This window comes from Ursus arctos, unplaced genomic scaffold (genome assembly GCF_023065955.2).
Source record: "Ursus arctos isolate Adak ecotype North America unplaced genomic scaffold, UrsArc2.0 scaffold_12, whole genome shotgun sequence".
Lineage (NCBI taxonomy): Eukaryota > Metazoa > Chordata > Mammalia > Carnivora > Ursidae > Ursus > Ursus arctos.
Window position 1 is genome coordinate 10,489,342 of NW_026622786.1, and position 27,728 is coordinate 10,517,069.

General features: G+C 45.2%; 1 protein-coding gene across 1 annotated transcript in view; it reads right to left on the reverse strand.

Moving 5' to 3' along the window:
* Positions 1-26,427, reverse strand: part of SLC22A15 (solute carrier family 22 member 15) — a 75,853-nt gene extending 49,426 nt beyond the window's left edge. The window contains exons 1-2 of the mRNA XM_048220555.2: positions 26,304-26,427; positions 12,069-12,281 (exon numbers count right to left, since the gene is read on the reverse strand). Coding sequence (XP_048076512.2) covers positions 12,069-12,281; positions 26,304-26,390 — 300 coding nt within the window. The 5' untranslated portion in view covers positions 26,391-26,427. The remainder of the gene's footprint in view (positions 1-12,068; positions 12,282-26,303) is intronic.
* Positions 26,428-27,728: the final 1,301 nt, after the last annotated feature.

Here is a 27,728-nt window from a genome sequence, read left to right on the forward strand (position 1 = left end):
CCCTGCCTGATCCGCTGGAGCTGACCACGTTCTCCATTCTGCCAGCTCTCTCCCTCTTTTTGCATCAAACGCGATGTTCGGTGAACGATGCGTTGACTTGTGTCTCACGTACAATGCTGTGAGCTTCTTACGGGCGTACTGGTGTCAAGTGCTTACGTGACGGGGCCGGCACTAGTGAAATATTTGCTGAATTCTCTATGCAACAAGAGCGAGTGCTATGGTTTCTAGGCACCTTCACATGCAATATCTCCAGGTCACGAGCTCCACGATCAAGTTGCGAGCTTATGGACAGTCAGGGCAGGAACGGCCTTCCTCGTCACCCAGGAGCCACTAGGGGTGTTCTCGTGACAGGAAGAATGAGGGAGACCTGGAATCACAGGGGTCTGCTTCTTCTATATGACATGTAGTTAGCCTCTCCGTTAATGAGACGGAAAACGATGGAGAAAAAGAGCCCCCACAAAACCATGCAGTTTTCTAACTAGAAAGGCAGAATCTGTGCCACGGAACATATTCCAAAGCCCACAGAGAGCCCCGCTGAGAGAAGCAGGGAGGAGGAAGAGCACTGCCCACAGAGCCTCAGGGAGCCCGCAAGCCAGGCGGGGGCCACGGCAGGTCTCTGAGGGGTACCCAAGCCCCTCGCACGGCTGCTGTGTCTCTTCTAAAGGAGAACTTGTTCACCAGCCTGGGGTACACCGCTAGTCCCAACTCGGACTTCCCGAGTTGGGGGCGGGGGGAAGAGACCCCAGGGCACAGCCTACCTGATCATAAAGAAAAAGGAAGACAAAGGAAGCTTCCCCCAGCAGACCTGCCAAAATGGGCAGACAACACTGTGCACATGCTTACTGCTAGAGCTCTCTGTCACCCCCCAGCCCCACTTTGGTGAAAACCAAGTCATATGACAAGGGCCAGAGCCCGACCCAGGCCCTCAGCGTGTCGGTGTTTCGGGGCTGCAGGGCTGGAACAAGCAAGCAATGGCGTCCCCCATACGCCTGCGCCATGCGAGCAGCAGGTGCTCTGACAACAAGCCCAACCAAACTGCAGCCCCCCACTGTCCTATAGCCCTATAAACATATTTACCGTTTCGTACAGGAAAATCTCACTTCAGGAGAAAATCAGGTAATCAGAGGCCTCCAGTGACTCGGGAGTACTTGGACAGGGTATTTCAGAGATGGTTTCATGGTGATTAACTAACTTGCTTCATTTCAGTGTAGTTGTCACTCTGAATTACCACTTAATGGGTGAAGTGTGCAGGCTATAACAATCAGTAGTACAGGCATAAGGAAGCAAGACATTAAAAAAAAATTAGCCCCTAAAGCAATTATTGCAGTGAATTTTTCAAATAGTTTTAATACTCGGTCTTTTGACCCCAGGGTACGGCTTGGGGAAAATATATTAATCTCAAGATAATAATCAGTCAATTTCAGTTCTTCAATATCGACGATGATATTAAAGATTCCAACCTTACTCTTTTTGGTTGCAAACATTAATTAAGCATGATAATTGTGTGCCTCCATGATATTTGGTACTTTCTGAATGAGTTAGAGCTCGGGGAATAATTTGAATACAGCAGACAGCAATTTGCTACATAAATTCACCCCAATGGCTATTAGCTCATTTTAAAATAGTCAAGACTTCTAGATTAGAGGGGTTCTTTTTTGCATTAATACCAAGTTAATCACATCTATATAACCTTTTATTCACCCCTCCCCAAACCCTCCATAAATAAATTCTGCAAGCCCGACCTGAATGTAATAAGGTGCAGGGGGTGAGGGAGGGGGGCTTGAGGAGGAGAGAATTTTAAAATATGCATTTTTAACACAATCTCCTTCAACTATAGGGTTCTAATCGGCTCTATCTTGATATTTATTTTCAGGAGTTTTATGTGAGAGGTCAACGGGCTTTACACTTTTTTTTTAACCCTCACTTTATACCAAATCATTTCAATAAAAACCATACCGTATCTATATACCACTGATCTGTATATTAAGGATATTTACCAACGACTGGATAAGTTACCTGACAAGTTCAGGGGCCAGTTTTAATGCCACCACTTTGGAGATTTGGAGGAGCAACTGAGAAACTACAGAGGTAATTAAAATTGAATTAATGCTGAGAAATTCATGAAGGGGGCCTCATGGGGACGGCATGCACCAAAACAAAGATGAGCTCAACTGGGGGTGCAGAGACGAGCAGCCCTTAAACAGGCGCTGGCCAAGAAGCTGCTGTGGTTCCCCTCCTGCCCGGCACTGCTGGCCCCGGCGGCTCCTTGATCCTCTTTATTCTTCGCTCTGCCGCTGCTTCTCTGCTGACTCCTGTCATTTTGGTAGCGGCCGCAGGAAACTTGGAAGCCACCCACGCCACCTGCTTCGAACCTCTCCAGGACTTGGAACACCATCCACACGGGGCTCCGATGTCCAAGGTGGAAGGAGAGCTCGGGAATTCACACGGGACTCGCACACCCTGCGGGGCGGGCATCCGGATACAAGCCAGACGCTTTACTTGTATCTTGAAATAAAATGAAAGGACTGCAGGGAAAAGATGAGATCTGCACTAAAAATGTAAAGCAGACGAGCATCCTCTAGGGTCTGGCTGAATACATGCGGAGGAGAGACTTGCGCGGCGCCATCACCACGCGGGCAGCCGGCTGCTGAGCCCGATGCAGGCGAACCTCCGTGGGGCTCGCGGGCTGCTGCTCCTTGCACCTAACTCTCCTGGGCTATTTTTGGTTATATCAGTAAACTGCTGAGTTTCTCTGGGCTTGACAATTACTAAAGCTTAAGTGGATCGTTTCTACTTTCGTATTACTTGTGTGCTTTTTGGTTTTGTATTTTTTGGAGGGGTGGGAGGAACCGCTAGCCAGGATCCTCAGGAGATGGACACGAATATCTGGAGAGTTGTGTGATCAGATTGACAGATGCCCTCTTTCCTTCTGCTCTGGTCACATGCCACCATGGAAAGGTCACAGGAACCTGTGGCCAGGCTCCTCCATTTACTGTGTGACACTGAGTAAGTCGCCAGCTACTCTGAGCCCACACATTCTGGTATTTTTCATTTGCAAGCCAAAATACAAACACCATGACTACCCTTCCTCCTTAGAATTCACTCTGTCAGAGGCAAATCCAAGCATGGGATGGGCAGGCCGGGGTAGGTATTTATTTTGCTCATGTGCCATTGTCCTACGGTCACTTGGCCAACCTTCGCTGCCACCAATCCACCGACCTATACTTGCATTCACTCTTCCCAGGCCGAGCCAAGCTCCTCCCCCTGTTCTGCGCAGAGGTGCCTCCGGGCTGCCGAGGCCGGCTGCCAGTGGCTGGGGAGGCTCTGGAGCCCTGGACCCCACGCCCCTTCACTGACAGCAGCAAAGCACTTACCTCTTTTAAATATGAAATGCCCACTGAGATACTATTAAACCTAAAGACTTCTGTTATGAAAAAAAAAAAGTTTGAAAATCACTGGGGTAGTGGAAAGAGTATGAGCTCACTGAACCCAGACCAGCGACTTATTAAATATGTGATTTAGGGCAAATTCTTTAAATTCTCTACATGCCAGTTGCTTAATCTACAGTGCAGGGCTATTGGCAGGACTAACTAAGCGGCACGTGGGGAAGGTGTCTGGGAGACAGCCTCTCATACAAGAGCCAATGAAAAGATAGTCACAGTTATCTGCTTCCTCACTGTCCTCTACCCACCAAACCTTAGGAAACTCCTCTGTGGCCACAGGCTCTTGGTATGGAACTTCTGTCTGTACTCCTCCGTCCACAGAGTAGCCAGGCCACGGCCACCCTTGTAAAGCCCCATGAACCCACTCAGGCCGGAAGCAGCCAGTTTAGCATCTAGGATGCTCCAAATCCCCTGGAGATCCCACAGAGCAGTGGTGTGTTGATATCCGCAACTGTGCGGCTGCATGACCCTGCCCCCACCTGCCATTCTGGACCCATCTTGGAACACCTGCTGGAGACTGAGGATCTTTGTCTGCACAGAGAATATCTGTGCCTGGAGATCCACCCCCGCGGTAGGTAACTACCCGACCTCCTGATGGGATGGGAACCTGACGTGTGCCTCTCCACCACGGGAGGAACGTAGCAGGCATCTCTAAATCTATAATGGTAGACGTATGACCCAGATGGATAGCATATACATCCAAGTCCACGTGCATCCCAGGTACGAGAAAGGACAGGTGAGTAACAGGAGGAGGGCGAGGGGGTGGGGAAGAAAGAGTGAGAGACAAAGAGGAAACCAGGGAGACACACGCAGAGAATGAGGCAGAAATGTGGGAGAAAGAGAGGGAGAGAAAGGCAAGACAGAGACAGCCAGTGAGACGGAGACACAGAGAACGGCAGAGAGAAAGAAATGGGAGGCAGAAGAGAAAGGCAGAGAGACTCAGATGGAGAGAGGTGCGGAGAGAGAGACATAGGTGCTGAGAGACAAAATGACAGGGACCAGGAGAGAGAGGGGAAAGAGAGAGCAAGGGAGAGGACAGGAGGAAGGGAGACACACACAGTCCCGGTGGGATGACAAAGGCAGATGGCAAGAGGGACAGTGACTCACAGATGCGCCCCAGCCGTGGTCAGGGGGATACAACAGCTGGGTGAGGTGAGGCCATCTTAGCCCATCGTCCTTTTTTTTCTCAGAGCTGCTTTAAACATCGTCAGCCCTTGCCGGGGAAGCTGTGCCACCCCATTTCTCCTACATCTACCAACTCTTTATCTGGGGAGCAGTAGCTCTCCAGGCTCCCTTGTCTCCATATGCAGCCTCCAGTAGAGCTCTGTGAAGGGTGAGCCCCTGGGTGCCAGCACAGAAGGTGCACTGGTGACCAGGGTGCCCCTTCCCACTGTCCTGGAGGGTAGGGTCTGACGGCGCTCCCCCTCCTTGGCTGGCATGAAGGTTTTCTCTAGCATCAGGCGAGCAGTAGTTGCTCAAAGAATATTTGCTAATAATGGTGTCCCTCTAGTGATATGTAAAAGGGCTCCCAATTATAGGTTTCATTAGTATTAATTTAATTCGAGTCCATTGAAATGCATTGGGGTCTGCTGTGCTGAAGCAGAGTGTTGCTGTGGGATCTGATTTACCTTACAGTATGAAGCGCATACTGTGGGATGTTCTGCATAAATATTACTTAGCTCTCGCGCTGGTATACGAGCATTCTAGTCGAGGCCCCACCGTCCAGAGCCGGTCAGCTGGCCTTCTCTTCAGAAAGCCCATTCTGCAGAGGGAGCTCCTACAAGGACTTCAGTCATCATGGTCTCTATTAGTCATGCCTGCTTTTGCTTCTATCTGATTGAAATAGTGGCCTGATGACTAGCAATGATGACTATAAAAAATGGGCTATCTCTGGTGCAATCAAAGACACCCAAGGTACATGAATTAGATCAATATATTTTAGAGTCATTCACTGCCCTTCCGTGAATTTGTGAGATAATCCAGGGTGCTCTGTATTCTTTATACAGGAGTGATGCCCTAGGCTAAAATCCCTCCTTGGTCCTGAGACAATATGAACTCTGGAAGATTCTGCCTGCTTGATGCTGGTGGGGAGGGGAAGCATCAGTAGCCTTCCTATGGAAAATTGGGAGTTTTTCTGTAGTGACCTGCTGTGTAAACAGTATTTAGAACACCAACAAAACCACAGAGCTAGGACTTCTCAAGCCTGCAAGATATTTTATTGTGTGCTTCTCTGATAATAAGAACTGAGTTAATAAATGTTTCTACATGTTGGCAGAATTTGGTCTGAGATCCACTTTCATTGTAATGTGGTAATGGATTTGTTGGAGTGCAGACTTATGGCTCTCACCCATTGCAAAATCCTATGGGGGTAATAAACAGAACAAGTGCCTTTTGGAGAAATGGCTAATTCCACAGTTGGAGTAGGGGGAGGTGAAAGATGAATCTGGAATATCTTGTTATGCCAAAAAATTTTTAAGTGCTCAAAAAAACCCCAAAGTGATGGGCACATCAAAAGGACTTTCAGCTCCAGGAAAATGGAATAAGTGTATTTTTCCCTGTTTCTCCCACTACATACTACTAAAAACCCTGGGCATCACATATGAAACAAACATAAGACAACCCTTAAAGATGGAGAGAAGACCAGCTACGACCCTGGGACCCAAGGAATGACCCGGCGGTGAGTCCCTGGGTTTCTCTTTGCCTCACATACCCGAGATTGGGTGCTGGAGACGGCAGCAACTCAGAAATGCCAAGAGGAATGACAAAAGAAACCCCAACCAAGCCTGCTATCTCCAGCCAATGGCCCAGGCAAGGGGCAGCCCAGCAGGACAGAACATTTTTATTTATTTATTTATTTTTAATTAATTAATTAATTAATTAATTAATTAATTTTTAAAGATTTTATTTATTTATTTGGCAGAGAGAGAGAGAGACAGCCAGCGAGAGAGGGAACACAAGCAGGGGGAGTGGGAGAGGAAGAAGCAGGCTCCCAGAGGAGCAGGGAGCCCGATGCAGGGCTCGATCCCAGGACCCTGGGATCACTCCCTGAGCCGAAGGCAGATGCTTAACAACTGAGCCACCCAGGTGCCCCAGGACAGAACATTTTTAGACAAGAACTGCTTTACTCCAGCCATGCACCACCACAAAACAAAAAGACAAAAACAAAAGCGATGTCTCCAACTCCATCCACAGGAACAAAGGCTAAGTGGGGAACCTAAATATCCACCCCCCACTCCCACCCCTGGCTAGACAGTAACAAGTCACCCCACTTCACTCCATTTGGATGTGTCAGAAAAAGACAAGCAGGGAGCCAGCACTCTCATTACTGTCGTCTGCAGGGAGGAACCCTCCATACCATCACCGCCACTGCCACTGGTGTCAGCGCGAGCACATAGGGAGACTGGATTTCCACCACCACGAGGTAGTAATGAGCACCTCTCCCCTCTTCTTGTGTCAGAGCTGGGTCCAAGAAAGTCAGCTAAAACAGAAGATTTAACTAAGACCCAGAACCTCTAAACATAATCCCTGTAACTTCAGGTTTCAAACAAAAATAATTTGTGATGCCAACAACGAGGAAAATTTCAAGTTGAATGAATAAAAGACTGCCGAGATGACAGAGATGTTAGAACTATCTGAGAAAGATGTTAAAGCTGCCATCACAGCAGTGCTTCAACGAGCACCTATGAACATGCTCGAAACAGATGACAAAATAGACTCAGTGAAAATACGGAAAGTCTCACCAAATAAAGAGAATGTATTTAAAAAGAACAAAATAAAAAGTTCAGAACTAAAAAAATATATGACGAGTAGGTTCAACAGCAGAATCAAAGGGACAGATGAAAGAATCAATAAACTTGGGGGAAAAAACAACAGAAAATATCCAATATGAATACAAAGATAAACCAGACAGAGGAAAATAAACAAAGCTTCAGAGATCTATGGGGCTATAACAAAAGAACTAATATTTCTGTCATTGGAGTTCTGCAAGGAAAAGAGAAAAGGGGATAGGCTAAAAAAAAGAGTACTTGAATAAATAATAGCTGACAATTTCTCAATTTGTCAAGAGCCATAAACCTACAGATTCAAGAAGCTCAGTAAATCTCAAAGAGGCTAAACTTGAAGAAATCCACACCAAGAAACATCACAGTCTAACTTCCAAACACTGGCAACTAAAACACTAAAAAATCTTGAAAGTAGCAAGAGGGAAATGAGACCTTCCTTATAGGAAAAAGACAATCCAAATTACAGCATATTTCTCATCAGAAACCATGGAGGCCAGAAGAAAGTGGCACAGGAGTTTTTAAATGCTGAAGGAAATGAACTGTCAGCCAAGAATTTTATTATGAGGGAAAACAAGAGATGAAGGAGAAATCAAGATATTCTCAGATGAAGGAAAATTAAGAGAACGTGTCACCATCAAAACTACCCTAAAACAGTGGCTAATGGAAGCTCTCTAAAAAAGAGAGAAAACATAAAAAAGGGACCTTGGAACATCAGGAAGGAAAAAAGAACACTATAAGAAAAAGTTGGGGTAAATACAACAGACTTGCTTCTCTTGAGTTTTCTTTTTTTTTTTTTCAAAGATTTTATTTATTTATTTGACAGAGAGAGAGACAGCCAGTGAGAGAGGGAACACAAGCAAGGGCAGTGGGAGAGGAAGAAGCAGGCTCCCAGCAGAGCAGGGAGCCCGATGTGGGACTCGATCCAGGACCCTGGGATCACACCCTGAGCCGAAGGCAGACACTTAACGACTGAGCCACCCAGGCGCCCCAGTTCCAGAACTTATTATATAACTAAAGTAATACAACTAAACCTAGATGAGACTGCACAGAATCATGCTGAGTGAGAAAAGTCAATCCCAAAAGGCTACCTACAATATGATTCCATTTTTATAACATTCTTGAAATGACACAAGTAAAGGAGAACAGATTAGTGGTCACCAGGGATTTGGGATGGGTTGGGAAGGGAAGTGGTTGTGGCTACACACACACACACACACACACACACACACACACACACACACACGAGGGACCCCTGTGGTGATGGAAATGTTCTGTGTCTTAGCCATATCAATGTCATTATTCTGGCTGTGATATGATACTATGCTTTTGCAAGATGCCATTGGGAGAAACTGGATAAAGATTCACAAAATTTCTCTGTATCATTTCCTGCAACTGCATGTAAATCTACAATTATCTCAAAGTAAAAACTTTTATTTAAAATAAAAGGACACAAAAGCCAGCTTGAAGAAGTTCCCACTGGTAACCTGGGGATAATTTGAGCACCAAAATAATTAAAGACTGTAAACAATTATAAATAATTGAAAAGAATAGGAATCCATGAGTACATAATAATAGATACATAGGTAGGTAAGTAGGTAGATAAGTAGATAGATATAGATAGACAGGCAGGCATACAGACAGACAAGGAAGAAGAAGAAAGGGCTTTTGCTTACAGCTGAAAGGAAAATGCCATGGAAATCTTAAAAAAAAAAAAAAAAGCTTATAGATACAGAGAACAGATTAGTGGTTGCCAGAAGTGGGGCTGGCGGGGGGGTGGCTAAAATAGGTCAAGGAGGTCAAAAGGTACAAACTTTTGGTTATAAAATAAATAAGTCCCAGGGATGTAATGTGCAGCATGGTGACTACAGTTACTAGTACTGTGATTGCAGATTTGAAGGATGCTAAGAGGCTAAGAGAGTACATTCTAAAAGTTCTCATCGCAAGAAAAAATGTTGTAACTATGTACGGTGCTGGCTGTTAACCAGACCTACAGTGGTGATCATTTCACAGTGGATACAAATATGGAGCATGTTGTATACCTGATAGTGATACAATGTTATCTGTCAATTGCACCTCAAAAAGCAAAAAGGCAGAATGCCAACTGGTAAATATGGAGGAAGTGCTAGAGTGAAGAAACCACCATAGCCTAGCTTGGCTTACAAAAGAATCATCCAGAAATGCTAAATTTGGGGTGGGAGGTTCTGATACGGAATAGTAAATTTGCATAATCTTAAAATGATTCTCCACAGATCACTTATTCCTTGAAATGAAAAGAATATTAACTGTACAGGGGAGAAATCAAGCAATCCCTGGAGGTGATGATCAGAATTATCACTGAAAAGGGGCAGATGGATAGTGCATGCCCAGATGTGACCCAGAAGGACACGACATTACTTACTACTATGCCGACTCCGGATACACAACCTTAATGAGAAATCATCAGGCCTGAGATAAAAAACACTCTTATTTTTAAAAAGAGAAGGGGTAGGTCTTCTTCAAAGATATCAATTTCATAAGAGGAAAAGTCTGAAGGTGAAAAGACCCTAAGAATCATGACAACTAAATGTAACCTGTGACCTTAAAATGGAATTGAGTATAAAATGGGGGAACCACTGCTATCAAGGACCATACTGGGTCAAGTGACAAAACTGGGTATGGGTGGTCTATGTAACTATAGAATCAATGTTAAATGTCTTGAAGTTGATAATTGTACTATGGTTACATAAGAAAATGCCCTTATTTTTAGGAAATACACACTGAAGTATTTGGGCATAAAAGAACAACAGTACTTATATAGAACTTTCAAAAGGCTTAGAAAAAATTGGGATGGTAATGATAGATGAAATTATGGGATATAAGGGTATTCTCTATATGAGTGTTGAAATTTCTGTGAGTTGGAAATTATTTCCAAATTAAAAAAAAATTAAGTTCTTTGGCTACTGTTACCTATCGAAAGGAACTGAGAGATGTGCATACCCATTTGGATTGGATGGGTTCCTGAAAAGCACAATAATTAAGAGCATAGGCCTCTGAATTCAGACAAATCTGGGGCAAAGAGCCCCTATAAGCTGACCTGACCTCAAGAAGTCTCAATTTCTTCATCTGTAAAATGGGGGAAATAATGTTCTCATAAAATTATCTTGAACGCTAAACGAGTTCAGGGCTGTAAGATATCTGGACGCCTGGCAGGTGGTCACCGTCCACACTGCTACTCGCTGCTTCAATAGGTTAGTGGTGGTGGTGCCTGGTTAGCACTCGCAGTGATGGTGGTTGTTGCTCTAGGCCGCAGAACTACAAAGATGACCAAATCGTGGTTTCTGACTTCAAGGGACCTTAGAGTTGAACCACAAAGTACAGTGTGTAACGTAAGTGCGAACAAAATGTTACTGGAGCGGAAACAAGCATATTTACTTCTTCCGGGGGGTGGGTTGGGAAGGACTTCACAGGGGAGGTGATGGTCAAGGTGAGCGGTAGAGGGTAGGTAAGGATTTCACCCCGTGGACGCAAGGGTGAGTGAGGGCATTCCAAGGTTAGTTACCTACTGAGGTGACAGGTAGGCCGAGCGCTCAGGGCCTGCGTGGGAAATGGGAGGCAGAGGGAGTGCAGACGGGGCTGGACCAGACTGTGGAGGGAAAAGGGCCTTGAATGTACCACCTGCAATGGAATGGGTTTCACTGCTTCCTGCGTGCAGTGGGAGAATCACTGGAGGTCCTGAGTAAGGGATGACATGCCTGGATTGTTGTCCTGGACAAATACCACCTAGGCAGTAGCTCGAAAAATTAATTCAGTAATTATTCCTTCAAATGGAAACTCTTGCAGAAAGGCCAGGCAAATACTGCAGACACAAATACACAAAAGACACACATATGCCCAGACACACACACACACACACACACACACATGCACACCCATGTACACACACACAAGACATATGTGCAAACATGCAGAGAGGAGGGTGGACGTGGGATGCAGGCAGAGTGTCTGGCAAGCACTCTGGGAGCCCTGCAGGGGAGCAGCCAAATGGATGCGGGCGGAGCTAACCAGCATGGTGGTCAGCACTGAGAGCTGGAAAGTGTCCTGGAGGCCCTCTGCACACCAGGCATTAAGCCCACTGGATCAGTGGGGCCAAGGGCTGGGCCAGGGTGGCAGTGGGCAAACGGAGAGCTTGTGGGGAGCACGCAAAGGACTGAGTATTCCAACTTTTTAACAACCAATACACTTGCCGGCCACCTGCACATGAGCCCCTCTGAGCCCAGGGTTTCTCTTCACCGGACTGCCCATCCTCAGCTTATTTCCCTCAGGCTGGCTCAGAAGGCGCTGTCCTTACCAGAACCATGGTGACCACAAATCCCCCTTCAGAGTAAGGCTTCCTGCCCCCACGAGGCGGTACCATCTGTATCCTGTGTTGTACAGTCAAGGGGCCCCATGGGGTCTACACATAGGACTGGACCAAAACATGAACTGTGGGTGTTGCAGACGGTCATCACATTTCTCTCTCTTGACTTTGTTAATTTGGGGGTAGGTAAGAAAAAAATAAAAGTTTTATTTCACTTTTTCAAGGGACGCTCTAACTGAAATGTGGCTCTTCTGGAGTTTATATCTTACTTCAACTGACCAGTTTGGGAAGGTTCACACTTTTCCTGTTTGTACAAGAAGGAAAAAGAATGTGTCTTCACGGGATAGTCTCCTGTAACTCCCAAATTTACTAGACAGCTACTTGAAGACGGGGCGGACATTGAAATCTACAAGACAGGCATGCGGTTCCATGGGGACCAGGAGAAACGTTCATCTCGTGGTCAGGACAGCCTGCCTTCGTTTCCCCGGCGGCCACTCGTCACCTTACCTCAGAGGCGATGGAGGTGAAGCTGCCGCTGAAGTGCACGTGCTTCCGGACCTCGCTGCCGTTGGCGGTCAGCAGCCAGTCCCCAAGGGCGCGCTCGTCCCCCGCTGACCGGTTGCCGTGGCTCTGATTGGGCAGGAGCTCCGCCAGGTCCCAGTGGTACGAGGGCGTGGCCCCCACCAGGGCAATGAGGATGGCCTCCGTGGCCACGTACAGCTGAGGGAGCAAACACACAAACCCATCCGCGTTGGAGTCACAATCAGCAAGGGTACAAGCCTCACAAGATCAGTTTCCTGCTTTTTGTGTTTCTCTGAGCTACCGAAAACCAGACGCATCAAAGCAAAGGAGAGAAATGTGAAAAAGAAGCTTGCCCATCTACCACCGACAGAGTCATCAGCAATCCCCCTTGAAAAGCACCCTAGGGCTTTTTCCAGGGGGATCTCCTACATTTGAGATACGCTGATGCTCAGGAAATTGCACATGGATGGTTCAACCATGGCGGAGGATGGGGGGGCGGGATATTACTGGCTCTGATGTGGAAGACTGACATTCCAGCTATTTCCCCTCAACGCTACACCCTCCGTTCAGATAATCAGGCACCAGGGCCCCAGAGTATCTTGGCCCTGGATTCACAATCTAAACTAAACCTTTTGTGGCATAGTCAAATGTCTCAGAAAATAGCATATATAGAGACAGGATATTTTTATATACACAGTAAAAGAATATACAGAGTATATACATAATCACATAGAGTATGTACGATGTGTATATATGGAGAGAAAAAATATAGAGAGTATATATATATATATATATATATAGATAGATAGATAGATAGATAACATAGAGAAAGAGTGAGCACTAACCAAAGTACTTTATTAAGTATTTAATAAAGCAGGTAATCATAATAAGTACTTGAGTAGGTACTATTTTAAAACATAGTACACAATTATAAGATGTAAAGAAATTCAAAATCCTAGTAATAGATACTCACTTTATAACATTAGCCCTACTTAATCATTGTTTAATCTAAACATAGTTGTTCTCCCAAGGGGAAAAAAATTCAAGAAATATTTATTGAGCACATATGCCATTTGTCTCTGATTGTTCTGGGCCTTATAGCTATTCACAATCAGGTTTATAAGCTGTTGAGCCCTATGTAGCCTTTTTATGCTATGAATTTCCATTTATATTAGTTCTCGTTGTTGGATGATTATTTCAAGCTTCAAATGCATTAGGAAAACACAGAATTCATCTGTTCCAGTGAGAACTATCTCCCTTAGTGAGACAATCTTATTTTAAGAAATTACCCCTATTAACTTAGAACCTGGTATCTTAAAATACCTTTAAGCAGAACAAGTGTTTACAAAATACAAGGCTGTGACTTCTCCACAGCATATAGCAACACCCCCAGTGGATGGATGCATTGACTGAGGCACGAAGGGGTGGAGACTTGCCGACCGCTTCAGCTCCATCCATCAGGGAACCCCGGGCTGCTTCCGCACCCCCCTGTAGGGGCATATTCAGCTGCTAAGTGCATAAGCTAAACCGTCAAAGGCAGAGTGATTTATCACAAGCAGATGATGGAATTACTGTCAAGGAAAGAGAAAAGAAGTCATGACACTGTGTGTGTCATAGCAGAAAGCTAATGTAAAACCCAAGATGTGATTTTTGCACTCTGGGAAAGGCTGCGAGGATGGAAGGCAGCCCCAATTTATTTTGAGGGGAGTGACGGTGGGCCTCTCGAGAGGTACCACGCCACCACGCGTCAGTCTGCGTGGCTGATCTATTGTAGAAGGCAAAGGAAATCATGTTTCTGGATTTCTACTGCTTCCTGGCCCCTAATTTGCATACTATTAAGGAAGTTTTAGAACAAGAGGCAGTTTATAAAAATAGAAACCTTAATAATTACAGGAACAAATAGATTACACATTTAGCAGCCACTGTAATTACAAAGCTGCTTGCATCGTTTTAGTAACTGTCCCTCCTTATTACAATCTGCTGGACTTAATTGATGGGTAAAGAAATGAAAATAGGGGGCAAGGGAACTCTGGAGATGAGGCAAAACACATGTTCAAAACACAGCCTTCAATCGGGCGAAGCAAACTAGTTATATTTTCTCTCTAAATATGCTATTTTCTGCTTTTGTTCCTACCATTCGCTTCACCTGGAAAGCACTTCACCGGGTTCAGCAGTCTTTGAACCTTTCCCATCTTCCCAGAGGCAACTCGGGTACCACCTCCTCCCACCTCGCCTTCCTCCCCAACCCTCCAGAAGCCCTCTCCTGCTTCTGCCTACCCCCCAAAAGTTCCAGCCTAGACCTTTGTTAGAGACATATCCCTTTCTTCACTCCATTATATATTTATGTGTTTGCTCATCTTCTTTTTCCTACCGAAAAAATCCGTCCCTGAGGATAGGCTCTTTGTATGATCCAGCCCTGGGCATCCAAAGCGAACACCTCAGGACCTTGATACGGGATAGCACACACTCAAGTGAATGAATGAATGAATAAATGACCAGGATGGAATGCTAATAACAACACTTCTCTAATGCTAATTATGCGCCAGGAACTGCTCTAAGTGCTTGCCGGAAATATGTTCACACATCATATTTTTATCTGGATTGTACTAAGATAAGCCACATTCTAGGTGAGAGAGGCAATGCTCAAAGGGACCTCTAATCTGAAGTGTGTTTTCTCATGGAAACCACCATTCTCAGCAATAGCTACGATGTGTATAAAGTAGTTCAGAAACTACACACACCCAATGTTTATAGCAGCATTACCTACATTGGCCAAACTCTGGAAGCAGCCCACGTGTCCACTGACAGATGAATGGATAAAGAAGATGTGGTATACACACACACACACACTGGAATATTACTCGGCCATAAAAACGAATGAAATCTGGCCATTTGCAATAACATGGATGGAGCTAGAGTGTAATGCTAAGTGAAATAAGTCAGAGAAAGACAAATACATATGTCGCTCATATGTGGAATTTAAGAAAGAAAACAAATGAGTAAAGAAAAAAAAAGAGAAGGAGACAAACCAAGAAACGGACTCTTAACTACAGAGAACACACTGATGGTTACCAGAGGGGAGGTGGGTGGGGGGATGGGTGAAACAGGTGATGGGAATGACGAAGGGCGCTTGTGATGAGCACTGGGTGTTGTATGGAAGTGCCGAGTCACTATATTGTACACTCAAAACTAATATTACATCATATGCTCACTATAGTAGAATTAAAATTTTAAATTTAAAAATTAAAAAAAGCAGTTCAGATACAAAGAGGGGATGCTGATATATACCCTAATTCACAGAAGAGAGCGGTGAAACCTAGTTCATCAGCATTATCCCTAGCAACCTGGAGACTCAAAAAGCACTTCCACCTTCTCATCTTCTCCGCCCTCCTCCCACCCTTACAATGTTTCCAGTGCCCACCCCACCCCTGCGCGCACACATGTCCACCCAGGGACCTCAACTGCACGCCCGGGGCCATGGCTTTATGTCACCAGAGGGGTCAGACACAGGCAGTTCGGAACTCTATGATGCCACATGCTTCTCTCCCCCAGAGTCCAAATATTCTCTCGATCGTGTCTCTACCATTCTGCAACTACCGCGCACACATTCGCCCACATATTCCTGTCTAATGATCGCACCCATCAGCAGATGGGCCTTAAAGCCACAATCAGAAACCACCATCCACGCGCCTTCGGAGTGGGGCCCACAATGTGGCAAATAGACCATTATCTTCTCCAATGCTACCTCCAGGGAAGAACAAGTACCACAGATGGCTGCACTTCTTCTCCCCTTTCAATGTCATTATAATTAGAAAAGTGACTAACGTGCACCAGGGGACTGAAATTTTTGAAGTTGCAAAAAGTGAAGGTTTTAAAAATGATTTTATATCGACAGCATTATAAGCTTTTATGATAGTCTAGAAACCAAAAATGTCCCCCATAAATGATCTCATCACAACATCTTGTGCTGTGAAGTCATGGTAAGTATGACGTTGATGTTTTAAGCAGGAAAAATGGGCAACAGAGCAATTAAGTGAATCGTTCAAGGTCACGTATGACACTAATAGCAAAACCAGGATGAGAATGGAAGTCGCTTAACTTTGAGGCCAGAGCTTCTCTCAGAAGAAAAACAAAAAAAAACAAAAACAAAAAACCTAGAAAAATCAAAGATGACTCTATTGTTGTCATTACTGTTAATCTTTTCTGCACTTAGGACTCAGTTAGGTCATTGACTCAACCAGTAGCATGACATGAGCAAGCATATCATGGACGACAGAGCCAAACGCCCGTGCCCAGCACAAACTGGGTATTCAATAAATATTTGTTGGGTGACTGACTGATACCACTTATATTTATTTAAAATATGTAGTCTTTATGTCCTACGTAACTGGAGTCTCGAGTCCTGTTTCTTCCCAACTCTAATTCATCCACGTGGTGCCACCGGCTAGGTCTCCCTGAGGCCCTCCTCATGAAGTTCTTCTGGCCCAAACATATTAATGGCTATGTCCCAGCATAAATACCCTAGCGATAAATGTCCTAGCAGTCCAGGTCTCCACTGCATGGCCCAACTGCTACCTAAGCCACGTTCAAGCTTTCTGTACGAGCCCACTTAGATCCCCAAATGTGACTTCTCATCATGTGGTGTGAAAAGCATACGGACTCTGCATACCTGAGTTAGACCCTCAGCTCTAGCAAACTTTCAGCGAGTCAAAGCCTCTCCAAACTTCATGTTTTCTTTCAGTGAGATTGAAAACTAGTAGTCCACCTCTTCATCTAATTCATTCATATCTAATCAACCTATTCTGAGGTTCAAACGGGATGCTGCTTTAGCCAACCGCAAACTGTACAGCCCCACACAAATGGGATCTAACAGGGCTTCCCAAACGTTACTGGGCAGGGTCTGATCCCACAGGCCTGGGGGAGAGCTGGTTCCACATCTCGAGAGCAAGCTCTCATGAGCTCAAGACTGCTGGGCTGGGTCACACTTTGGGCAGCAAGGGCACAATCTGTTCTCTGTTTTACATATTTTTTTCCAATTGTATGGTTTTCCATCTGAAATGACTTTCCACTTCTCTTTAAACCCAAGCTCCAAAGTTCAGCTCAAGCTCAGCCTTTCCAAAGTCTTCCACAAACCACTCCAGACCACACTGATGGCGCCCTTCTTAGTTTCCAAAGCTTCCATTCGGTGGCTACACTATTACTGGGGAAATGTTATTTTGTATTATTTAACAGGGCAGATATAGTGAAATGCTAAGCTGTTAATGATTCTCTCCTGAAGGAAAGAAACCCTAATTGACATTTCTATATCCTTCCAAGTAAACCCGACACATCGCTGTATACAGAACAGCCTATGATACATTTTGTTAACTAATTCCTTGCAGAATGGTGCAGGGGGAAAAAAAAGATGATGATGGATGACAACCCAGTAATTCCGGGACCTAATCCTGGTTCCAAGCACTAATTAAGACTTTGGACAAATTAAGCATTTGGGTAAACAGTGATTTAACCTGCATCTGTTTCCCCCCCCTCTCAATCTTTCTCCCAAATAAAATGGGAATACCACCACCTGACCACTTCCTTCTGTTACTTCCACTTCATTCTTAAAAAATTTGAGCGAGTACCAGCCCTTTGCAACATGCCTGTTATCAGGCGATAACAAGGATGGATAAGAAACAAGTACTTCCTTTCAGGCAAATACATTCAAGTGAGGACAACAAATACACACAAAGCTATAACACAAGGCCGATTTTGACAAATGCGGTGTTTGCCATGGTAGAAATGAGGTTAATGAGAACACAAAGTGGATGGGAATTCCAACGGGGAGAATAAGGAAAAGGTTGCAAATGTGACACCTGAGCGAGGTAGTAGGTTAATCAGAACCAAAATCAGGGGAAGGGATTTTTAGGCCAAAAAAAAATTAATAATAATAGGCCAATCAGAGTCGGGAAAGCAAAGAACACATTTTTAGCGTTCTCTGAAGAAGTATTACAGGGCTAGCTCAGCTTTTCCCAAACTTTGGTCATCTGGATACCCCCTGCAAGAGTTTTATGTGCTCATTTTCTGTTTTCTATTATTTACTTAATAGTCTTTTAAATCGTTTCAAATTTTTTGAGTTTTTATTTAAATTCCAGTTAGTTAATTTATGCTGTAATATTAGTTTCCGGTGTACAATGTAGTGATTCAACACTTCCATACATCACCTGGTGTTCATCATAACAAGTGCCCTCCTTAGTCCCCATCACCTATTTCACCCACCACCCCCCCCCCCCAACTCCTCTGGTAACCGTCAGTGTGTTTTCTATAGTTAGGAGTCTGTTTCTTGGTTTGCCTCATTTTTTCCCTTTACTCATTGGTTTTGTTTAATTTCACATGAGTGAAATTATATGGTATTTGTCTTTCTCTGACTGATTTATTTTGCTTAATACTCGCTAGCTCCATACATGTCATTGCAAATGGCAAGATTTCATTCTTTTTATGGCTGAGTAATATTCCATTGTATATATATACCACATCTTCTTTATCCATTCATCAACTGATGGACACTTGGACTGTTTCCACAGTTTGGCTATTGTAGATAATGGTGCTATCAACATTGAGGTGCATGTATCCCTTTGAATTAGGGATAAATCAGGTAAATACCTACTAGTGCGATTGCCAGATCATAGGTTAGTTCTATTTTTAACTGTTTGAGGAAGCTCCATACTGTTTCCAGAGTGGCTGCACCAGTTTGCATTCCCATGAACAGTGCAAGAGGGTTCCCCTTTCACCATATCCTTGCCAACACCTGTTGTTTCTTGTCTTTTTGATCCTAGCCATTCTGACAGGTGTGAGGTGGTATCTCGTTGTGGTTCTGATTTGTATTCACCTGATAATGAATGAGGATGAGCATCTTTTCATGTGTCTGTTGACCATCTGTCTGTCTTCTTTGGAAAAATGTCTATTTATGTCTTCTGCCCATTTTTAAATTGGATTATTCATTTTTGGGGTGTTGAGTTTTATAAGTTCTTTATATATTTTGGATACTAGCCCTTTATCAGATATGTCATTTGCAAAATTGATCCAAATTTTTTAACTTAAGTAAATTTGCTGAGGAATACAATTTTATATCAATAGAGATATGACCAGCCAGATTGAGCTATGAAAATAAACACCATATCATAATGCCAAGTATTGGCTAGTATGTTTTTTTTTAAGGTGGGCCACAAGAGAGATTTTCAAGCAAGATTTGGGGGGTAGGGCGGAAGGACGAAAGCAAAGGAGTAGCCATCTTGTTTTTTGTGCTCAGAAGGCTGGGGCAGGTGCTCCCGTGCCTCACATATATGGCCGCTTCTTTGCTGGCTCACTTTGTTGGTGCAGCAGGGCAGTTGGGCCTGTAACTGAGCCACGTTCCCCTGGACCCTCCCTCAGCATCTCTGACTCCTGGGCCAGGTGTGCGTTTCGTTCCATGATGAAAAGCAGTTGCTTCATCAAGGCTCGAGGCAGAGAACGACACAGATCCCGGTCATTTCTCATGGCTTCCAGATCATAGTTTTTCTTCCAGACTGCCTTCCCTGCAGACTTCAAGCTCCAACAGCAGACATGAAGACAGCAGCCTTACAGCCAGCTCCCACAATTGCATATGGTCAAATCTCTGTAATAAATTATTCACTGACTACAGGTATAATCATATACATATAAATATATATGCTCCACACACACATACACACACATGTGGGTCCCCGTCCCAGGAGTTCTGCTTCCTGCCTCTCCGGTTGAACTGTGACTGACACCACCTTGAACAAATATGGCACAATATCAGCACTTACCAAATCTGGAAGTAGGTACACGTGTGTTTGTGACATTATTTCCTGTATTTCATTGGAAATGTTTCATAATTTAAAAAGAAGCTTTAAAAGAAAATGAATAATAAATACAATAAAAACAGAAAAATGTCATTACATTCCAACGAGGCAATGTTTTCTGCCGAAGTCTGAGCCTTCTTTGGTTCTTACTTCTAGTTCATTCCCTTTGTGACAACAGAAATATTTGCAAATGTTTTGAGAAGTGCTAGCATCGCAGGAGATTTTCTTCTTAGACAAAAGACAGATTAAGGAAGAACGGAAGAGGGACTGACCCTCTCACTTTATAAGCTAATGCTATTTAATACTATTTCCATATGCCACCTAACTCTACCATGCAAGCCATTCTTTGGGACATCAGAGAATGCAGAAAGATAGAAGATTAGAAATAACGAGAGAGCATTTGTGATAAGCAGGTGTTGTGTGTAAGTGATGAATCACTGAATTCTACTCCAGGAACCAATACTGCTCTGTATGTTCACTAACAAAATATGTTAAAAAGAAAAGAATAGAAATGACTGATGGAGTAATATAGAATCAAGAACAACAGTGAGAGGGTATTTCTGGAAGTGGGGGAGAGATGTCTTCCGCTTGGACACTGTGGAGAAAGCCTGAGCTGTGTGTGTCTTGGGATTTGCTGGCGCTCCCTCCTAAGGCAGCCTCTGACCGTGGTAATGAACCAAGCTCCTATTCTGCAAACCTCACGGGGACACTGACACAATGCCAACCAACGACCGGGCATTGGGCAACTTTAAGAAATTCTGAACTTGCAAAACATATTAATTAAACCTTCATGATCCAGCCATTTCCCAGAGCACAGTAACGACCGAGGGGTCACCTCCAGAAACTCACTCAGCCATCTCACGGCAGAGGGTCACAGCATTCAAGTCTAGCGTTCTTTCTGTCACACACTGTCTGTCTTCACACACTGTGTGTGTGTGTGTGTGTGTGTGTGTGTGTGTGTGTGTGTGTGTGTGTATTGTCTCATTAAGCGAATACCTTCTCTGTCAGGGCACATGCTAAGTGGCTGTGCTGTGGGTGGCCCTGCCAGGCATGCTGCTGGGGACCTGGGTGCTGTAGAGGTGTTGAGCTGGTTGCTTTCCAAGGCACATCCCAATTTTGAGATGCCCGAGGCTCAGAGGAGCTCCCTAAACCTCCCCGGGGCTCCCTGGATGTCCATAAGCGCCCTGGATGGAAATCTGGTCGGATCAAGTTGCAACTTCATCTGCTTTACGCCAGGGGGCAGTGTCTGTCTATAGACAGCAGCTTTCCTGAGGACAGACTGGGGGACAAGCGGAGCTCTGGTCTCTCTGAACTATGGTGCCCCGCTCACCTAAAGTGATGGGAGAACACCAGTAAAGGTTCCCCGGATTATCACCCTAACTCAGGGCCACTGTCTGAAGGCAGACAGAACTAAATCTGAGGGTAAGGGCAGCATAAACACCTGCTCAGACTAGCAGAGAACCCTGGTAGATGCTCCCGTGTTCTGGAGTCATGACAGAAGCTCTTACTAAGGCCCTGTGTTCCCATCATGGCTGAACCCCCGGTGGTGGTGAGAAACCCCGAGGCACAAGGGCTGGTCTTAATGACTAACCCAGTGAGCTCTTGACTGATATGTACGGTAGGCACTTCATTACTTGCTTATGGTTGAGAGGTTGGAACCACCTCAGAGAAACCTCACCCAGAGAAGTCCTTCCACGAATCTCCTGGGGAGATTAAGACATGGAGGCAAATGCAAGCAGGCGGGAGACATTCGTCGTGACAGTGTTCTATAGAGTTTAATAAAGTACCCTGAACAAAACTCCCTCTACCACATGCTCCTCAACGTTCAATTCACAGACCACAACTCACAGCGTTAACTGGTTAAAGAAACAGCAATAGGAGAGTGGACGGTTAGTCTCATAGAGTGAACGGTAGCATTTTCTTCTAAGTACGCACATCTTTTCTATATCCCATTTGTATTTTTTCAACATTTAACACAGAGAAGCAAAACAAAATAAAATTCATGAACCCGCCATCACAATGAACTAGTTTCATTTTAATATATTTGCTTCAGATTTTTAAAATACAGTATTACGAATACAGAGCAAAGCTCTTTTGCAGCCCTCCCACTCCGACCTGTCCCTTCATCCCCTGGAGGTAACCAATCTCCTGAACTGGGCATGGAGCCTTCTACTCCATATGCTTATACTCCTACACTGTCCATATACATTCATAAACCAAATATGGTATTGTTTCCTACGTGTTTACAAATTTTTACGAAGTTATGTGTCACACTGTATACACCAGGCTGGCTATTTTTTTTCATTTAACATTGTGTTTTAGAAATTCATTCCTGTAGCTGTTTATAGATCTGGTTCATTCACTTCATCTGTTATATTCTATCAAATTTATACCGCATTTTAATGACCTGGAACCTTTTTGAGAGTCATTTAGGTGGCTACTCATTTTTGTTATTACAAACAGTGCTGCAATAAGCATCCTAGATATAACTCCTTACGCACAAGTTCAAGAGATATTGGGAGGACACACACCTAGGAGTCCAATGCTGGGTTTTAATTGTACTAGCCAGTGCCAAATAGTTCTCTAAACCAGTAGTTCCCACTTCTCATTTTCATCCCACCTGTACTGTTAGACTATTTAATGTGTGCTAATCTAATAAGTGTGAAATGATATTTCATAGTCATTTTAATATGCCTGTCCCAGATGACCACTGAAGGTAAACATCTTTTCATGTGTTGACACATGCACTTTCCTGTTCTGCAACACTCCCAGGTCAACCATCCCACTTTCTAAGTCACCATGAAAAGACATTTATTGTGTGAATGATTTGAATGCACTGGTAGCTCTAGGATCTGGTAAATAAGGTTGGGGTTATTAAGAGTTTACGTTAAAATAATGCATTCCGGAACACCAGAGGACTATACCTCAAGCTCGGGTCCTCAATGTCATCACAATTTTGCTGGTGAAACTAATGCTTGTTACAGGTTACATGTTGGCTAATAGGTGTTTTAAATCCTGTGCAAATCATACTACAATCTGTGCTTTGTGATCCCTAAGAAAATGAAGGAGCCGGAGTCTGTGGCTTAGAACAAAGAAGTAGGATCCATTTTCACTTTGTGTCTAAAGGGATCCAAAAACAAAGAATTGTATTCCAACACTTCTCCTCCAGACAGCCTGACAAACAAACATATACATATGCGAACACCAAATAATGATGATGGCATGAAGTCTGAATCACTATCAGGAAATAGAAACAGAAATAAAGTACACAGAATTAATCATATTTACATACTACAAATAGCTCTTACCCAAGGGAGGGCACATATATCTGGAGAGTAAGAATTTTTCTAACTGCAAAACGAAATATTACTGCTTGTTCATAAGACAACTATTTTGACATAAGGCAATCATCTTTTCCTTTAGCTTCTGGCTTATGTACTTTCAAACTACATAGCACTATTATGAGGGGCATTTACATCTTATCGTAGGAAGAGAAATCTACAACATCTGCATCTGTTCTTTTTGTATCTGAAAGTTGACTGCTACAGAGATTCCGAAGACTGTGTCCGCAAAGAGTGTCAAGAGAAGTCTCCTAAAGGAAACCGCATATTGAGGTAACTTTTGATGAGCTACGTGATGGTATCAATAATCCAAGAAAACAGTTAACCTAAAGACCTTTAGAGTTGGCTTTGTAACATGGTTTTGGCCTTTTAGTTTGAACTTGGATGTGTTCGAAGGAAAGGGAGTTAAAACCATTAAAAATAATACTAATGGCCCCAGAAGGAAGAAAATGCAAAAGGATATAAAGTTGCTCTCTCTGTCCCTCTAGTTTTGTGTTTCTCAGCTGGGGATGGTCATTACCAGCCCGTAGATGCAGAAAAGGCTCGTGCTGCAGCACAGCCCGCTGTCTGGCTGCCCCTCTCCCTGGCAGTCCCATGCACAATGTGCAACGCTGTCTGGCAGGGCCCCCTCTCCCTGCAGGGCTGCTGCGCAGGTGGTCTCTACGCTCCTTGGGCAACGGGAGACCGGGGCTTTGGTTTTTATTTTTTATGTTTTTCCAAGACTTTATTTTTTTTTTAAAGTCATGTCGACACCCAACATGGGGCTCAAACTCACAACGCCAAGATCAACGTCCCACCAAAGGAGCCAGTCAGGCACTCCAGGGCTTTGGGTTTTAAAGCAAATATCGATCTCCCACCTAAGCCTACTCTGAAATGGGCTTCTTGCTTTTTCCTCTGTTAGAAGAAGCAACCTCCACAAGATGATGAAAGCATCATGTTACAACTGCGTAACGGGGCTCCCAGGACTCCCACCCCACAGGCCAGCCCTAGCCGAAACCATCTCCAACAAGAGACTTGGTAGAGAGGTCTTTGGTGACACACTCTCATTTCCAGGATAGTGTTGGGAGACCCCAGGACCACGAGGATCATGTATCTCAACGGGGTGGTTAAGTCCTCAGAAACAGGTACCGTGGTGAAGGATTCACTTCTACTTGGACTGACGCACCGACTCTGTTGGGACAGACACAGCGACAGGGCACCTCCCAGCCCACACCTAAAGATGAAGTCACTGATTCCCAACACTCTTAAGACCCAGTTCTCTGATGGCAAATCCTGACCACATGTCAGGCAGGCATCAGTGAACAGTCACGGTCCCACGCTTAGGGCTCTTTGGTACTAAATTCTAACCAACTGGGTCAACCATAAAGAAAAGTGAGGGAAACAACAGGTCCTGAAGCCAGCTCAGTGGCCTTTTCAGTGCTGCACACCCTCAAGATAAACTTATTCTCCGTAGGTGGACACCTGGCCAGGCCTGTAAGAAGATAACAACAGCAGGTGGAGTATAGGGATGGGGGGCGGGGTGGCATTGCTCAGAAAAAGGAGTCACGTGCCTGGAATTCTTCGTTAGAAGAGGAAAGAAAAAGAATTTTCTCAAAGAAAAAGTATTATAAATGAATATCAGGCATCATGGATACAATTTTATTTTCTCTGTGTTAAATACTCTTTTGTTTTAGGAAATACTTTCCCCCCACAGAAACATTACATTTAAAGCTGAAGGAATGAATTTAAAGGGACTTCAGAATACTGCATGTTTGTGAACTGAGAACTTGCTTTGCTAGAAGGACTGATATCATCTATCTGTCCATCATCTGAACAGCTCTTCTGGCTGGGGAGAAACTCAACTGAACTTGCAAACATTGTAATGGAAAACAGAATCAATAAGACAACGGGTACCGCCCTCCACACCCCTGTCTGCCTGCTGAGCGCTTGCCTTATGCCAGGTTTAAGCAACTGGTGGTGATTAGACTCAGGACTGCCCTGTACTTTCCTTAGGATAATTATCATCACAGGGTCATTGTACTTAATTTAACTGTCTGCCTGCCTCAGCCCAATCCCCACTAGAAGGCAAGCTTCACCAGAAAGGGGCTTTGATTCGGCCGCCATTGTAGCCCCTGCCGAGCACACAGTAGGCACTCATTAAATATGTGTGGACTGAAGAAATAGTGCAATGACTCACACAGTAGATACTAACAAAGAGTTTGTGAATGAACCAACTTTAGAATATTGGGAGCAGTAACTGATGTTAAATGGGCCATTTAGGCTGGCAAAGGAGGAGTAACTCTTGCCTGGCAAAGTGTATCGATAGTGACCTCGAGCATACCAAACCCACATTTTTAGGCTGGGTGGGCAAGCAGTCTGAGAATTCTGCACAATGAAGAAACGATTCCATTTTATAACCACACGTTGTAGACGGCATTTTTCAACTTATGAAAGTCTCCGCCCAAGTCTGGCTTCTGAGCAGAATGACCCAGCAGAACTTAAACGGGAGAGAAAGCCTTGCACGGAAAGCATCTGACACAGGAGGCCCCTCGAATCCAGGAAAAGGTGGTAAGGGGACACCCAGAACTGAAGGAGGCCGCTCTAGATCGGACCTCCGTGGGCCGGCGACCAGGGCTCTCTCTGTGCTCCAGATTCCAAGGTGACGTAGCCACAGGTGAGAAACAATTCCCTCGCGCATTCACGGCGTATCCCAGGGCACCGCGGGACTGGGCATCATTTATTCACCAGCTCAAGGGCGGAAGTACATCCCCACCCTCTTTCTCGCACTGCTTCTCCCACTCGAGGTGGCGGGGAGGGTGGGCCTGGCGGAACCGCCCACGGGGGTGGCTCTAAGGCTGGGGTGGGCACCGCAGGCCAGGCCCGCGGGCGACCTTGGCGTGCCGCGGCCCAGGCCGGCCCTGCGGGGCTGGGGGCTCGCGGCGCCTCGGGGTTTGGGGAGACGCGGCGGCGGCTGGCCAGGCTTCGCGGCGGGGGGGCGGGGGGAATGGTCCGCGGGAGGCCGGGAAGCGGGGCGCGGGAGGAGGCGGCGGGGGACTCACCTGCAGCAGCACGGCCAGCAGGAAGCACAAGTACATCTGGTAGATGCCCATCTCCCCCACCGCCTGGAACGCCTCTTCCACCTCCATGGCTGGCCTGGCCCGGCGGCCCCGGCTTGGCCCGGCGGTGCGGAGCGGGAGCTGGAGCGGGGGCCGGGGCTGGGGAAGGGCGGGGGCGGGAGCGGAGCCGGAGCGGGCGGGCCGGGCTGCGCGTCTGCGCGGGCGGGGCGCGGGGCGCGGCACCAGCCGCCCCGGCCGCGGGTCTTCCCGGTGGGGACCTGGGTCGGAGACAGCTTGCAGGGCGTGCCGCTCACAGGGCCAGGGAAGAGGAAGTGGGCTCGGGCTGAGGCATCCTCGCCGATGGAGAAACACGGAAACAGGAGCCAGTCGGCCTCCGGGCCCTGCTTGGGGCGGGGGGCGCAATAAGCGGGCGACCTGGTGGCGGCTCAGCGTTGTTTGTCCCTTTGCACAAATCGGGAATGGGGGCGTTCTAGAGCCTACGGAGAAGAGTGCTGCTCGGCCTTTCTTTGCAGTCCTACTCTGTACTAGCTTTGTAGGGGTCACAGGTAAACAAATTCTTGCAAAGCCGCGAAATTCATTTGCAAACAGAAATAGGAGGTATAAAGGAAATGCAAAAGAGCAAAGGTAAAGGTATGGGACAGGACGTAATGGATGCCAAGGTGTTTGAAGGGTCGGCAGCATTTGCCAGGCGGGAAAGGTGGAGGAAGACGAGGCAGGGCCGAGTGAGGGGTCACCTGCCTTAAGTTCCCTCATTGCCGCACCTCCTGAGCCTGGTGTTAACAGCTGCCTAGTATTCTCTTGTCCCGGCCACGACCCCCAATACAATGTGGACGCAAGAGGTGACCAACTAATATTTTATTTAGGCTTTCACGTCTAAGAGAGTGAGATGGGCCTGTAGTTTTCTTTTCTTCCTACTGTCCCTGTCTGCATTTGGCAGTAAGCTCACAGCAGCTTCCTAAAAGGAGTTTGAAATGTTTGATAAAAGTCTCCTTTAAATCTGGATTGGCTTGTTTTGCAGGGCGACCCCCTTATTACAGAGATAGATAGATAGATAGATAGATAGATAGATAGATAAATTACATATATTTTTAGTGCTGTTTTTAAATTACTTTTTTTTCTAAAAATGTTTCTATTTTATCGATTTTTTTGGTTTTGTAATAAACTTGTTCATCTTGTTCTCTTAGGATTTTATAAAATCATGCTCTGGCTCTATGCCCTATTTTTCATTGTTAATATCGTTAATTGATTATTTTTCAACCTTATCAGTCATGCTAGAGGTTTCTTTTTCTTTTTTAAAGACTCAATTTTTATTTTGTGGTTTTCCTGTATTTCTTTGTTTTCTATTTTATGGATTATGTGAATTCTTTTCCTCCCTACTTACTTTTGTTAATGGGTAATTCTTTTATT